This window comes from Acomys minous (genome assembly GCF_964271855.1).
Source record: "Acomys minous genome assembly, chromosome: 1".
Taxonomy (NCBI): Eukaryota; Metazoa; Chordata; class Mammalia; order Rodentia; family Muridae; genus Acomys; species Acomys minous.
Genome location: NC_140483.1, coordinates 152,729,786 through 152,745,872, shown reverse-complemented (window position 1 = coordinate 152,745,872; position 16,087 = coordinate 152,729,786). Strand labels below are relative to the sequence as shown.

Genomic DNA, 16,087 nt, shown 5'->3' with positions numbered 1-16,087 from the left:
ATTAGATGTAATAGAATTGCAATGAGGGAAGTGTTTAAAATGAAGTCATAAAATAGAATTTTAAAATGTAAGAAAAATCCAAAAAGTAGAGTAGTCCTAAAAAGTTGGCAATAGAACACACAAGAGGAAGATCTCTAAAGTGAGATGCTGTGTGAACCTGTGCTTATAAGTAGAAAACTGTTTATATTGTCCATGGTTTCTAAGGAAATGCAAATACGTGATTTAGAAAAAGAAATCAGACAAGTATTACTTATAAAACTTGGGGGAAATACTATCATAGTAGCAATCATCTCTCCAAATGTGACTGAGGAGAACTAAGCTGATTGAGGGTGTGTGTGAGCATGCATGTACTTGGGCTCACTCATAGCCACAGCACACATGTGGAGGTCAGAGAACAAGCTTCGAGGGTTGGTTCTCTCCCTCCCCTTGTGGGTCCCGGGAATTGAACTCCTGACATCAGGCGTGGTGGCAAGTGCCTGTATCTGCTGAGCCATCCTACTGACACCTTTCAAACCTTGAAACAGCAGCTCTTTTAAGTCGATAGAAATAAAATGTGATAAATATTGATTCTTACTGAGAATTTTAGACTCATCAAGATAGGAAAGATTGCCAAATAGGAAAAAAAAGACAAAAAAAAAAATCAAAAAGCTGTGAGTGTAACATTTATATAATCCCTGGTTGTTTCGTGGTTCTTCTTGCTGTATGCAGTTTACTTTATTTGTGTATAATAATATAAATATGTAAAAAAGAAATATAATTTAAAAAAAGAAAAAAGAAAGAGTAGCAATTTTCATGCTGTGTAATTTGTATAGAAGACTATCTAATTCATGTTAGTAATCTATTATTATTTTGCTCCCAACCTGGTAACTACTAATAACAAAACAAAACAAAAACTCAGAAACTATAAACTAACTTTATATGTAACTAATAACAAGTATAAAAAATAATCTACATCCAAGAGAATGTTCTACTAAAAAATGAATATTTTATCATAGAAATTCAGCAGGGGTTTAAAAATGAAGAAATTCATCAATGCTGCATTACAGTAAATAGGAAAAAGTTTTGTGGTTGCTTAGTATAAGAGAACCAAAGTATTCATGGCCATTTCAAAGCCATTTTCAATAGACTCATAAGAAACCGGTATCTAGGGGCTGGAGAGATGGCTTAGTGACTAAGAGCACGTACTACTTTCAGATGATCCAGGTTCAATTCCCAGCACCCATGTGGAGGCTTACAACAGCCTGTAATTCCAGTGACAGGGCATCTGATGTCCTCTTCTGGCCTCTCTGTGTGCACTACACATGATGCACATGGTGCACATACAAACAGGCAGGTAAAATACTCATGAGCATAGAACATGGTGGACACATAAAATAATGTCCGCAGTAAGCCACAACTGTCATGGAGAAACAAGGCCATTTTATAGAAAGTTGGAAAAGAAATACGTGATCATCCATTATCATTTAGTATCAGCCCTGATAATGAACCACAAGATTGGGGAAGATTATGATTGATGGGTCACTAAAAACACAATTAATCTATTCAGAATAATGAGAGTTCATCCAAGTCATAAGAGAAGCAAGTAAGAGCGTGTGTGTGTGTGTGTGTGTGTGTGTGTGTGTGTGTGTGTATACAATGAGAACTAGACCAGACAGTAAAAATCACATTCTGGCGACTGGTTTAATGTGCTGGGGTGCAGTTCAGTTGGAGGGCCCACACAGCTGGCATGCAGAATCCAGGGTGCCTCTCTCTGAACCTTGTAAGAAGGAAGACTGTGGCTCACACCTATAACCCTAAAATCTCAGGAAGTAGAGGCAGGAGAATCAGAAGCTCAAGGTCATCTTTGGTTATACACCAAATTCAAGAGCTGCCTGGGATATTTGAGTTACTATTCTAAAGGACAAAACAAATAAAGACCCACAAAATATCTATATAACGTATATAAGAAAATTTAAAGAAATAGGTCAAATTTGTATTAAGCAAACTAGAAGATTCTTCTGGAAATCCAAAAGAGAGCATCTTGATTATATATATATATATATATATATATATATATATATATATATATATATATATATATATCCAAGTATGTATATGCATATACAAGTGCAGCCTCATTCCATAGCCTAAATGGAGTTTTTCTTTTGTTTCCCCTTTTTAAAATTAGAGAATGGTTCCAATTTTTCTTGTAGAAGATTGTACAGTCAAAAATCACTAAGATAAGTTTTGGTGGAAAAGAGCAATGGGAAGACTAAATAAAAGTTGATCTTCTTGATTTTGAAATACATAGTAAAGCTGCAAAATTAAGTAATGCAAAGACTGCAGACAGCTCAGCAGCAACATAGCTCATAAAACTTACAGAGTCCATGTGTTACCAACAAAACATTATAGATAAGGAAAAACAGATTTATTCAAGAGATCACACAGTACAATCTGTCAACTCTTTGGGGAAACTTTTCCTATACCCATAATTAACATCACTCCCTGAAGTTCATTCTTATAAATTTAAAAATATTAGGTAAAAAAGTAAAATCACTAAACCTAAACATAAAGAAAATCCATTTAGTATATGTAAGTTAACGCTAACCAAACTCAGAATTTACCAAGCATAAGAGAAATAAGTATTAAAATATTAAGAAGGCAAACATCAGTATATTAGATGAAAAAGACATGGTCACTTAAGTACTGTGAATAAGCTCTGAGGAAGAGGATAAAATTTTCAACATCTCTCAGTCAGAAGTTAATTGTGTTACGCTGTGAAGGGTGAACCCTAAAAGAGAGCACTGAGTCTTGAATACCCATTATCCTTGAACCACAATTTTTGCTATGATCTTCCTTCTGCTCACGGCAGACAGGGATGTTCGAGTAGGCCCGCAAAGCTTACCCTGTTGCAAACGTAGAGATAAAGCGGTTCCTTAGGGAAAGAAGATGGCTTTTGCTGGTACAGAATGAGTTGAGAGAAATCAAGTCAAGGAGGCGTGTGGTGGTAGAACGTTCAGGAGCAGGCGTGTTCTGCCACTACCTGCTCAGTGACAGGACACTTAATGGCACATTTCATATATGCTAAGCTCTTTTGTCTGTAATCGAGAGCAGCAATACTTCTTCCCCTTTGGAATTAAATGAGTCAACATGCAAGTGCTGACAGCAAGGCCCTGCCATAGTTGGCACTGATAAGTGTTGACTTTTATTACAAGAAAAGGAGGCATGCCTGGTGTGATGGTGCACACCTTTAACCCCAGCATTTGGGAGGTAGGGGCAGGTGGTTCAATGTGAGTTCGAGGCCAGCCTGGTCTACAAAGTGAGCCCAGGACAGCCAAGGCTACAAAGAGAAACTCTGTCTCGAAAAACAAAACAAAAAAAACAAAAAACAAAAAAAAAAGAAAGAAAGAAAGAAAGAAAAGAATAAAGAAAAGGACAGAAACTGTAAATAATGGCTTCCTAGACTCTCTACTGCAATAAATTAAGATACTCACGTGCACATGTACTTGTGCACATGCGCACACACACACACACACACACACACACACACACACACACACACACACACACACACACACACACATAGTCTAGCCTTGAATTACTGTGTCTATCTTCAGTTTACCTAATCCACCTGCTGTGCTTTGTACCAAAGATAATAGGAAGCATCAAGGCCCCAGTTATAACACATTTATCTCTTGGCAGAGGTTAAGAATTTTCTGAATTATGCTCACCAAAGGATAGAAACCAAAAGCTGATAAATATAAAATCAGTTGCTGAATACATCACTGAATCCATGAAAGATGGAGTCCAGTTTATCCTTCAAATATATAAATGTCATCAACAGCAAATGAAGTTTCCTGAAGGCAATGATAAAAGTCACAACCAGCAAAATGCTGGAGACTTTCAAGTTTTGATACAATAGCAAACAAGCAAAACGTGATCTGGGGATATAGCTCAGTTCCCAGAGTGCTTGCCCACCCTGCAGGAAACCTGGGGTTCTATCCCACATAAAACCAGGTGTTGCCAGAGTCAGTCCCTGCTCTCCACATAACTGTGGAGAATGACCCATACTTGACCACCTCCCTTTGGTGAGGAGGCCTGGTGGCACTCAAAGAAAGAATAAGCAGGCTACCAAGATGAGACTTGATAGCCTATGACCATATAGTCAGGGAGGGGTCCCCTTGCTTATAAAACTAGAGGAGGGGAATAGGGTGAAAGTGGGAGGGAGGGAGGAGTGGGAAAATACAAGTGATGGCATAGCAACTGAGTTGTAATCTGAATAAATTAATTAAATTTAAAAAAAATTAAAAACCAAACAGGTGTTGCAGTTCATGCCCTCAATCCTACTGGCAGGAGGTGGAAACAGGAAGATGAGACATTCAAGGCCATTCTTGGCTGCATGGCAAAGTTGACGCCAGCCCAGGCTCCATGAAGCCCTGTCTCATAAAGAAGACAAATTACAAATTAAATAAGAGATAGCCGAAGAGATAGTTCCGGGCTTATTATAATCCGTTGTACATACAGTGTCACACACAATCATTTAGGTGTGACTTACGACAAGCTAAGGTAGCACAGTTATATTTGGGGGTGAGGTCAAGGGAATCTGTGTCCTTTCTAATTTGTGGGAATCCAAGTAACGTGTGATCATGTCTCTGAAACAGAACGCCACTGTGCCACCTTCCAGAAGCCCAAGGGGGTCATTATATCCCCACCCAGCTGTGGCAAACAGCCAGCCAAGCCTGGGATGACCTGTCAGCTAAGCTGCCGCCAGGGGTACATTTTATCTGGGGCCAGAGAGGTGAGATGTGCCACATCTGGGAAATGGAGCACCAAAGTTCAGACAGCTGCGTGCAAAGGTAAGTGCTGACACAGAGCAGGAAAAAAAATACAAATTCCTGGGTAATGGCATGTGCGTGTTTGGTAGGGCTGCACCTCTGTGGCTTATGCTGCAAGCCCATGGTAAAATGGGGGGGGGCAGGGGGTGAAAGCCATGTACTTACTAGGATGGGTTCTGGTTCAAAAAAGTGAATTTGTAAAAGTCCAGTAGGGAGAGAATGGCAGAAGAAATCAGAAAATGAAGATGATGCTAGTGCTGAGATCAGCTGAGACGCCCCACTGGGGGATGGAAAGTTTGAAGAATGTCTGATGCATATAGCGCAGTCAAGACTGAACCAGCTTGAAGGAGTAAGCCGCTTGCTCTGTGAAGCCTGCATCTTGCTACGTTATCATTTCCCCCCGCAAGAGCAAACCACGGCGACGCAGTGTTAACAACCAGGGAGAAGTCCTAAGATGTTATACATTTTAAAAAGTGTATAGTCCTCAGAAGTGAAAAGTGTGTGTGTGTGTGTGTGTGTGGTGTTCCAGAAGATGAGGGGGACATATAAAAATAAGAGCTGTAGTGGATGTTGTTGACATATCACTAATCTGAAATATAAAGCTGAGAATACCTTTGAAATAAACAATAAGTAAGAAACCTGAATATCTCAGCTGACTAACCCAAAGAGACTGAAGCTAAGAGTTGTGAGTGAGATGAAGGAGCCCAGCGCCTGTACAATGAAGAGACCACAAGCTGAGGGGAAAGGGGGGGCATGAATTTTCTTCCCTTACCTCCCACTATAGAAAAAGTTTGCCTGAGAAATCTGGATCTTTATCCCTCTGTAGCCCCCAGAATGCTGGGCTAACAGACTTCATCTTCTAAGTTGCAGAGATGACGAGGAAAACTTAAATTTCCAGAGAAAGAGAAACTGTATCAAAGAACATGAGTCTGATTCATATTACAGAGAGAAAAACAACCATGCCTCAGGAGGTGGGGAGAAAACAGACATATGCAATTTCAAATAGCCCAATTATTAGTTTACTGTGAATGAAAACTACAATGCTTTTTCTGCAGATTATCAGTATGCAGCTGTGCATCTTTGTTGGGGAAAATATAAATTGAAGAAAATTCTAGAGAAGCAATAAGATGAGACACGATATAGGAAAATTAGATATAACCATCTGGGAAATTTAGCAGACCTCGTTCAACATCATTTCGGAATAAAAGATGTATCTAGACCATAACAGGAACTTGATGTCACTGTGTGGATCTGTATAATATTAGCAGGATCAATTCAGTATTTGTAGTGTATAAAGTTTTTCCACGGTGAAAAGTATCATTAGCTTCAGTTCGCTGTTTATTTGACAGGACATTCTAGGACTGCTAATTAATTCTGATTGATGGCCATATTTTCAAGTATGGTTTCTGCCCCAGTCAGCTTTCATTTTCTCCCATTTATTCTTCTGTTTCATTAAAAAAGATAAAATACTGACCAAGTTCCTGCTGTGTGCCAGGCACTAAATAAAACAAGGCGGGTAAGAACCATTCTGTTCTTTCAACTAAATGGGGGAGAAACTTCTGGTTCGCAGCGACATGCTGCTGTGTTTCTGGTTCAGAAGAACAGAGCCTATGAAGAGTCTGCGAGTGAGGATTCCAAGTGGCTTGGGAAAGCCAGGGGCAGCTTTTGAGCTTAGGGTGAAAAGGCCAACAGCTGCTCTTGAGGTGTGGGGAAAAGAGGGCATTAAGGCAAAGCAAGGAACCCAGGCAAAGGCCCAAGTACAGGGCAGACTGTAGAGCTCTGTGGGCTAACAGCAATCCCATGTGGAGCGTGAGTTCCCAGCAACGGAATGGGAGGGTAGGCTACACAGCAGGGCCAGCTCAGGAGGGCACTCCCAAGCCCACACAGGATAAACTATGCAAAGTAGCCGTGGGGTCATATTCACTTAGTAACCTTAGCATATTAAAAAATATGAACTATTAATATAACCAGATATTTTTACCACCTTTAAAAAAATAACTTAGCAGTACATGTCAGGGTGTTTGATTGAGTTGTGGTTTTGTTTTTTTTTCTGGGTCAGACGTGGAGGCTCCACATATCAGCTGCCCGAAAGACATCGAGGCTAAGACTGGAGAACAGCAAGATTCTGCGAACATCACCTGGCAAGTCCCAACAGCTAAAGACAACTCTGGCGAAAAGGTAAGGTTGCCATAACCATTCCCATCCCTCTGAATGGATTCTAAATATTTTACTATACCCTGATGATGTACAATACTGTCCCTCTATTTTACTCATAAATATTAGTGCCTCATCTGGGAGAACAACCAGTGATAAGTTTTTAAATAGAAATCTCAGACCAAAAAAAAAAAAAATCTAACAGCAAAGTTTTCATTCCATGAGTTTGATGTGTTTCTTTCCACTCAAACCTCATGATTGATGAGTCTTTGCTCCATGGGTGGTTCTGAAAATCTATGAAAAAAAAAAAAGATGTGGAATCAACCTTGATCCTAGTTATGACCATATCTTTTAAATGCTAAACCCCAAAGGATTGCATATTGACCAGTCTGAAGGGGAAGCATGGGATGTCTGTAGTCTTAACTCAGTATTTTAACATTATATGCACTCCCCTGGCTACAGATGGCCAACCATCAGCGGCTAGGGAAGAGGCTCGTTTAGGAATTAGGAATGCAGTTTCCTGTTATAACTACCCTGTGTCCAGATGTACGAAGATATCGTTAAACGGCATTTTGCTTTCACAGCTGCATATAAATATGTGTAAGTTCTTCCAGGCAGGATATATTGGAGGGAGGAAGCAAAACAATAACAATTGTTCTGATAATTCTGTTGAATATATTTACATTCAAAGTAGCTTTTAAAAATTCTGGCCTCTAGGATTAAATGTGAGGAGGTGCAGGATATGACTGCTTTCTATGAAGCATGCATCATGCACCATCCTCATCAATAGCAAGCATTAAGAAGAGCTCACTGGGGTACGTTTCAGGATCTAATGAGACGTTGCAGCAAGTGTAGCCCCTGTGTGTACACAGATGCAGAAATGGTCTATCTGTTAGACTCAGAGAAAAGACAGCCCAGCCAGCATCAACGGGAAGCAGGAAACATGTCTCCATTTCCCCTACCTGCTCTTAGGCAGGGTCTCAAGAGATGCACTAATCCATCCTTGTCTTTTAGTCCCTGCTGCCAGGAGAATCAATGATGGAGTTTTCCAATGTTACCTCTGCTTTTCTCAGTCACTTCTTGCATACTCAACTCATGCATCTGAGTACAAATCACTTCCAATGCCTAACTCTTGACTCCCAACCACATCATTGTCACCTGCCAGGTAGTTCAACTTCTACAAAAAAACAAACAAACAAACAACAACAACAAAAACAAAAAAACAAGATGGAAGAATATAAAGAACTTGCGGTGATAGCACACACCCAGTAACGGGTGGTCATTTAGAAAAGTTCTGTACATAGGAGAAGTGTGGACCCAGGGAAGCAGGATATTCCACAAAAGCAGTGCCTATCCTGGTTCCTAGGAACCCATGCTATGCGAAGCACAGAGGACCAAATACACTGCCTAGGAATAGGAGCTTGTTGACCCTATGCTATCATACAGACTATGTCTGATGACACCAGAGTGAGGTGATTACATTTAGCCCATCTGGATGAACCAGGATAATCCATTCATTTTATGATTCTTAATTCAGTCCTAGCTTAAATGCCTTTTGCCATACACGGTAACATTCACCAGTTCCAGAGGGAACATGGATATCTTTTAGGGACTGTTATTGGGCCTACCACAATGGAGAAGAACTCAAATGTGCCTTGTTACAATTCAAGAATTGAGAGCTGGAGAGATGGCCCAGAGGTTAAGAGCACTGCCTGCTCTTCCAGAGGTCCTGAGTTCAACTCCCATCAACCACATGGTTGCTCACAATCATCTATAATGTGATCTGATGCCCTCTTCTGGTCTGCAGGTGTACATGCAGGCAGAGCACTGTATCTGTAATAATAAATCTTAAAAAAAAAAATTCAAGAATTGCCACACAAACCACTCGAGTACCAATCTCAGTGAGATATTGATGGTTTAATGCCACACCCCAAGACTGACCATGGCCAGGGACACAGTAGACTTGAAAGCCAAACTGTGATCTTGTCTGCTTCTGAGGCAGGCTTTTTGTAAGAGAACCCATAACCAGGTAACCATGTGGGAAGCAAGAGGAAGGGCAGCATTGCATCATTTTGATTAGCTAAACACAAGAAAAATTGATTTTGTTCTGAGCACAATGCCCAGATAGCTAGACAAAGAATTTTAAGTTGATAGGATATAGGCTTGGGGACTTTTCAGTTCCCCTCTGTTCTAGGAGAAAGGAACATAGCAGGGTATTGTGGTTTTGTTTAAGTAGAACATAAATCATTAGTTCAAGCAGAATGTTCAGCAAATATTGAACTGCAAGTAAAAGGCTGTTGAACCAAGTAGAGCCTGAGAACCAAATTTAATTTCACCTTATGATAAAAATGAAGAGTTGGAGGCAAAATGGCTTCTGGTGTGCTAAAGGCGACAGCAGGTGTTAACAGAGGAGCCACAGTTATGCTAGGAACTAAAGTAGGTCTCCACAGAAGGGCTGGAGAGTTTAAGCCAGTTAAGCAGGTTACAGCAGCCTAAAAGAAGGGGCATAGAAATGGGAGGGCACATGTGTGGACAGGGAAGTTGAATACACACAGAAAAGCTATTGTGTATGGCGTGTGGTTAGAAAACAGTCAGACTCAAAGCACAGTTGGAGAGGTTTGCCAAAGAAAACGGTTCTGGACGTCTGAGGAGAAAGAGGAGAGGGTCGACCAGAGAAACACTGCAGGGTTATTGGACAGTGTTGAGGGCTGGCTTGAGATTGGTGGTCTCTCACTATAGCAGGATTAATCTACATGGTTGTTAATATCTTCAGAACTGGTAGGATTTTTTGAAACAAACATAAGGAGGCAGGTGAAGTGTCTTTTCTGCAGTATAGAATAACAAAAAGAGAGCAAGGCTCGGCAATTCAGAGCATACGGTAACAACACAAAGCAAAACACAAACTCAAGGCAGGTAAGAGAAAGAAGGAACAAACGAAGCTTCTGTGACGACCCTTTTCTAGACTGTTGCCTTTCTCTCTGATCATTCTTTAGGACAACTTCAAAAAGGGAAGTTTGCTGGTGGGAAAGTGGGATGCTAAATTACAGGTGCAATGTGATCAAAGCTATAATCGTCCGACTCAACTTGAACAAACTCAACTGGGACAGATACCAATAGAAAATAACTGTTTTTCCCCCCAAGTCACAGGCTAAGTAACTTTGGGATATAAAAACAACTTCTTTTCTGTAATTAAGATCCACTTTCAAGGATTAAAAAAGAAGGATCTCACTATCTAAATAAAAATTTGAATCTTATATGCACTTCAAAGCTTTACCCTGCTGTAGCCGAGAGCTGACCTAAGGGACTGGAAAGTCAGCTGAGGATTCTCTTTGATTTATTCTATAACCCTCACCCCAATCCTGCTTGGCCTTCCCTAGAGTGTGAATTGGTACAGTCAGCAGGGTCATGGCCACCCAACAATGTCTTTTTCCTCCCGCCCCAGTGACTTTCATTACACAGCAAAGGGATTCTACAGGCATTATTAAAGAATGGATTTCATGGTAGGCTGTCTATCTTCTATTATCTAAATGAGCCCTGCTTGATTACCACAGAGAAGGAGTGCTAGTCCCAGCTCTGGCTAGAGAGAGATGATTTGATGGAAGAGGAGCTAGAGACGTGGGCTGAGAAGGGCTCTGTGGGCATTGCTGGCTTTAGAAGCTGGAGGAAGGGTCCATTCCAGAAGCTTCCTTGAAACTAGAAGAGCAAAAGAAGCAGATTCAGCTCCACTGATATCTTGATTTCAACCCTGTGTGAGCTGTTAGTATCTTGACCCTTGAGAGTGTGGTGATAAAAGTGTGTGCTGTTTGAAGCTGCTGACTTCAAAAGTCTCTCTCTGTCCTGACAATAGGCAATGGATACAGTTGAGCAAGAAGTAATTTTGAAGATAGGGTTCACTCTCCCATTTAACTAATGCTATTGTCATCCCAATATCATGGAGATACTCAGAGAAATTAGCATGCGAACATTGCTTCTCTCATGCATCCTATACATAGATTCTGCAGGAGACCCAGCAGGGGTGCCCCACTCTGCCACAAACAGTTCCTGTACTCTAGCAGAACGTCTTCTGCCTCCTCTTTCAATTCCAGGGCCTGGAATTTCAATTCCAGCTCATAGGTTCTTAATGCCTAAAGGATCTATCCAAAATGGAGTAAAGGCAAAATGGCTCAGTCTGTGTTCTATTTCACCTTGCTGAAACAGGAGCCACAGCTAACTTGTGATTAGCATCTATTTTGGTGACTTTTCTATTGCTGTGATAAGGCACTGTGACCAAAGCAACTTGCGGAGGAGAAAATTGCTTATTTGGAGCTTATAATTTTGGAGAAATAAGAGTCCATTATGGTGGGGAGTCCTGGCAGCATGCTGCAGGCACAGCAGGAACTGATTGGTCACATCCTCAACCAGAAACACAAGGCAGAGAGTGACTCTGAAGTAGTGTGAGGCTATGAACCCTCAAAGCCCACTCCCAGTGATGCAGTTCCTTCAGAAAGGCTGCACCACTCCCCTAACTCCCCTAACAGCGACTCTTGGGGACCAAGAGCTTAAACACCTGAGCTATGGGAACAGTTCTCCCTCTAACCACATAGCATCCTCCAGTGCTCACTACCTACATTGCTTGGTCAAGCATCCTGCCTGCAACACTCACCAAAGGAAGAGAAGGATTCACATACATCCCTGAATTCCAAGAGTTGGAGGTCAATCTCACCCAACAACACTCACTGCATTTCAGTGAACTGTGAGTTTGTACTGCCCAGCAAGCCTCCATCCGTTGGTGGAGTGCAGGAGTCCCATACAGCTCAATTTGTGCCACATGGGCATCCTGTGGGATTATCTGAAGCAGCTACTTTATTTGAGGCAGATACTATGCCTATGGGAAAAAAAAAACAGACATTTTCAGAACTCTATCCCAGTGAACACTTCAGTCTCCACAGACTCTCTCTGAGCTGTGAGCTGATGGGAGTGCTGCCGTTGACCCATTTGACAACTTGAATATCAGCCTCCTGCTAGTCTGTCTGTCCACAAAAGCTCTCTTGTAGAATATGACATTATTTGGTCTCTATAATCCTCTATAATCATATATAAACAAATACACAGTCTTTTAATAATATTCTTAAAATATGTAGGAACCCATAATCACTTAACTCTCAACAAGGAAAAAAGAATAAAATTGCTGGTTGAGTCTCTCCCAACAAAATAATAAAATTTATTAGCTGATGTTTTTAGCCACTTTAGGTTTTGTTGGTATAATGTACAATTCTTGCTGTAACTCATTATTGGTTAATTATTAGTTTTTCACATTATATGTATTCCCTTCCCCAAATTATAACTTTTCATGTTTGCTTCATAGCCGCAGTTATGAGCCCTTTTTAGACTAAATCCACAGTCATGAGGCTGTGGGGTTCGCAGCCAGTCCTTTAATAGCAGGGGGCCAAGATTTCCCTTATTTGTATGTGTGTGTGGGGGGGAGTTCGTTTGTTTGGCATGTTTAAAATTCTTTCCCTCAGAAAAGTGTGTGTGTGTGTGTTGTATGTATATGTATGCATTATGTATGTGAGAAAGTATGTATGTGTATGTATGTGTGTGTGCGTGCATGCACGCGTGTAGAAAGTTTATAGAATTTCCAGTTGTCCAATATCTCTCTTATTCTGAACTAGCATTTAATGACAAAGAGAGCTTGGTATGATTTCCAGATGAGTCTTCTGTCCTCAGCTCTTGTAAGAATTTTTCACTATGCATGAAACTGTCTAAGATTTCCTTTGGTACTGGTTGCTCTTCCTGCCTTTCACCTGCTACCCCAAGAGTTCTTTTTATAACATCTGCAGCCATGCCTTCCTTAGCTTTTTCAACTCAGTTTTCTTCTCTGTTTTTAGAGTATTTTCCTCTTCTACTCATTCTGTGTTCTTTTTCAAGACTGTCCTGTGACTTCTTCTGGGAAGAGGTGAGCATTAACATCTACTCACCTCCAAACAGGGCGCCAGTGGGAGACTAAAGGAGCAAGGCCAGCCTGGCAGCTGTGTAAGCAGAAAGCCTACCCCAGCCTGGGTTACCAAGCACAAAGCCTGCCTTCCCAGAGCCCCCTGTCCAACTGCAGTGTTTTCTCCCCAGCAATTGTTGTTTTGTTTTATGACCTACTGGGTTGACGCAGTTCCCCTCAGCCACCCACTGTGGGTCTGTGTGTCGGGGGATCCAATAGAGCTTGGGCACCTCACCAGTGCCTACAGCACTGAAGACAATGACTTCCTGTCTCCCAACAGCCTTCAACTGCCATTCACTCCCAGGGGAGGAGCCATTCCTCTGGCTCCCCTCCCAGGCCTATGACTGAATGCTGACCATCTGAGTCTCTTAATTGTTTTAAAAACAAAAAATGATATCACCAAATACATACAAATGTTTATCAGATTACTCCACAAAGGGAGCTCCAATCTTATTTGAAATATTTAAACTAATGGAAAGTAAATATATTTTACTGTATAAGCATTTCTACTCATGTATCGTTTAACTTCTTAACATGGCAACAAATATCACACTCAGAAAAATCTTTAAATTTGTCAGAGGTTATAATGTTTGTTACATAGCACACTAATATAGTTTTTATTATATCACAATTTTCAAGCAAATGGGAGCAAATATATGTAATGTTATGAAAATATGAGAGTGTAATCTTTGTTGAAAACTAAGAAACTGGACTTGGGATGTAAAACAGTGCCAGAGGGCTTTGCCTAGCATGAATGAGGCCCCAGTTCTGATCCACAGTACCACACAAATAACCCTAAAACATGACGAAAACAAGAGCCTACACCATACTTTTCACTTAGCACAGTTGCAGATAATTAATATAGATCTGAGAACACTGACATCAGATGCCTCAAATGATGGGAATGCAAACTGTTACCATACTTTAGGGAAAAAATTATTACCTAGCAATAAAATATTGATAGTCTGAGGTCAAGTCTAAGCGTGAAGACACATAGTAAGGAAATAGTAAAACAATGTACTTAAATTGGAGTATAAAACTATTTATATGAGTAAAATTTGGAACCAAATTAGTTCTTCAACATATTTTTTTCTGAAAAAAAATTATATGTTTGTACAGAACTTAATAAAGGCATTTAAAAGTCTTCTTAAGTTTGGAAGATCACATGAGTATTAAAGCGTTCTACTGTGTATGACTAAAACATAAGGAATGTCATGTCTGCCCCCTCTATAAACTGTGAAAGAGTAGTCTAAAAAATACACTGAAAGGATTTGCTTCATTCCTCCTTTCCTCTTTATGAAAGACTATATCATCTTATTCCTTGCCTATCATATATGATTTCAAAGAAGATAAATGTACTGCTAACATTATTATATATTTACTTGTCTCCATAAGGTTTCGATCCATGTCCATCCAGCCTTTACCCCACCTTACCTCTTCCCAATTGGAGAAGTGGCCATCACCTACACAGCGACTGATTCATCCAGCAACCAAGCCAGCTGCACTTTCTACATTAGGGTGATTGGTAAGTCTCCAAGTCATGTAGACAGTTCACAAAGGCAATCCCTCTGCATGCATCAGTGTCCTCTGCCTGGGTTCTTCCTCCTGGCATTGAAACCCACCAGGCCTCTCTCTCTCTCTCTCACTGAAGCCCTGTGTGTCCTATAACTGTCACCGTGTCTATTTCTTCCCAAATGAGCTCTTTGGAAAGTTCCAGATGGCCACTATCTCTATGTTCTCACTTGCCATTTATTCTCAAGGTCATTCAAACATTGACTCTGTTCTCTGCACTCCTGTACTATTGTGAGTCATCAGCAATCTCTGTTGTAACTCTCAACTGCCCATTGCTATAACACCCTTCCAGATCCATGCCTGAATTTTCACCATCTGAGTCTTCTAATTGTTAAAAAAAAAAAGGGGGGGTACCATCAGATCCATACAAATGCTTATCAAATCACTTCATAAAGGGCTCTCCAGCAGTGGCTACATGGTGGCTCATGCTTGCAATCCCAGCAGTTGGGGGGCAGATGGAGGTGGATCTCTATGAGTTGGAGGCCAGCCTGGTCTACAAAGTAAGTGTAGGACAGCCAGTGGTATCACACAGAAAAATCCTGGCTTGCAAAGCAGGGAAGGAGGGGAGCCTCTCCAAGCTTATTTGAATGAAAAACTCTAATAAAAAACAAATATATTTTACTATTTGTCATTTAACTTCTTAACCTAATATAAATATCCAACTTGAAAAAAAATACTTTATGCTTGTCAAAGGTTATAGTGTCTGTTGTATAACATGTTATTATAGAGCATATTTTTTCTGAAAGAAATTACACTTTGTACAGAACATGATGGAGACATTTAAAAGTCATCCTAAGTTTTAAAACTCAAGTGTGCTCTGATCGTAAACATTTCAGTTCTTATGTAACATGATCTTTCCTCAGAGTTTATTTTATTGGCCACCACTTTATTGCCATTAAGTTATCAAGTTCCAGACAGTTCACCTACTTGGTGTCTCCATCATCACAACCACTAGCACTGTGACCAGATACCTCCCTCTATTGGTCCATCCAAAAGTACGGTGAAAGTATGCTCCCCTATTAAGCTACTGTGAAGTTTTTAATTAAGACATATAAATCATTTGGATTACAGCCTGATACATATTAAGCTCTTTGTAAAAGCTAGAAAATAACATATTCCAATTTTGTTGTTAAAATATATTCTTTACACGCACAAGTGTTTTGACTGTACCATATGAGTGCCTGGTGTCCTAGGAGATTATGAAAGGGCATCCTGTCTCCTAAAATTTAAGTTAAAGATGGTTGTAAACCACCCTGTGGATGCTGCAATCCAAACCCATGGCCTCCGTAAGAGCAGCAAGTGCTCTTAACAGCTGGGCACCTCTCCAGCCCCTACATTTCCCTCTGGTTATTATGGATTTATTTTCATTGCATATAAATTTAATACTCCCAATTCATTTTATTCTATGAAATTTACACAGCTGCTTAAGCTAATGAATGTGTCTCAAGCTGGCCGGACAGCCTATGAGCCATTAAGTTTAGGTTAAAACAAGGGATTCAAGTAAAATCAAATCGGTCTAACTCGTTATCTAATATTTAGTTTTCTAGCTGCCTTTTCCATGTTGTTTTAAATACAG

The 16,087-nt window shown here is 40.4% G+C and overlaps 1 protein-coding gene across 1 annotated transcript in view; it reads left to right on the top strand.

Moving 5' to 3' along the window:
* Positions 1–16,087, top strand: part of SVEP1 (sushi, von Willebrand factor type A, EGF and pentraxin domain containing 1) — a 175,951-nt gene that overhangs the window by 70,668 nt on the left and 89,196 nt on the right. The window contains exons 7-9 of the mRNA XM_084779540.1: positions 4,641–4,835; positions 6,874–6,992; positions 14,335–14,464. Of these exons, the coding sequence (XP_084635666.1) occupies positions 4,641–4,835; positions 6,874–6,992; positions 14,335–14,464 (444 nt within the window). The remainder of the gene's footprint in view (positions 1–4,640; positions 4,836–6,873; positions 6,993–14,334; positions 14,465–16,087) is intronic.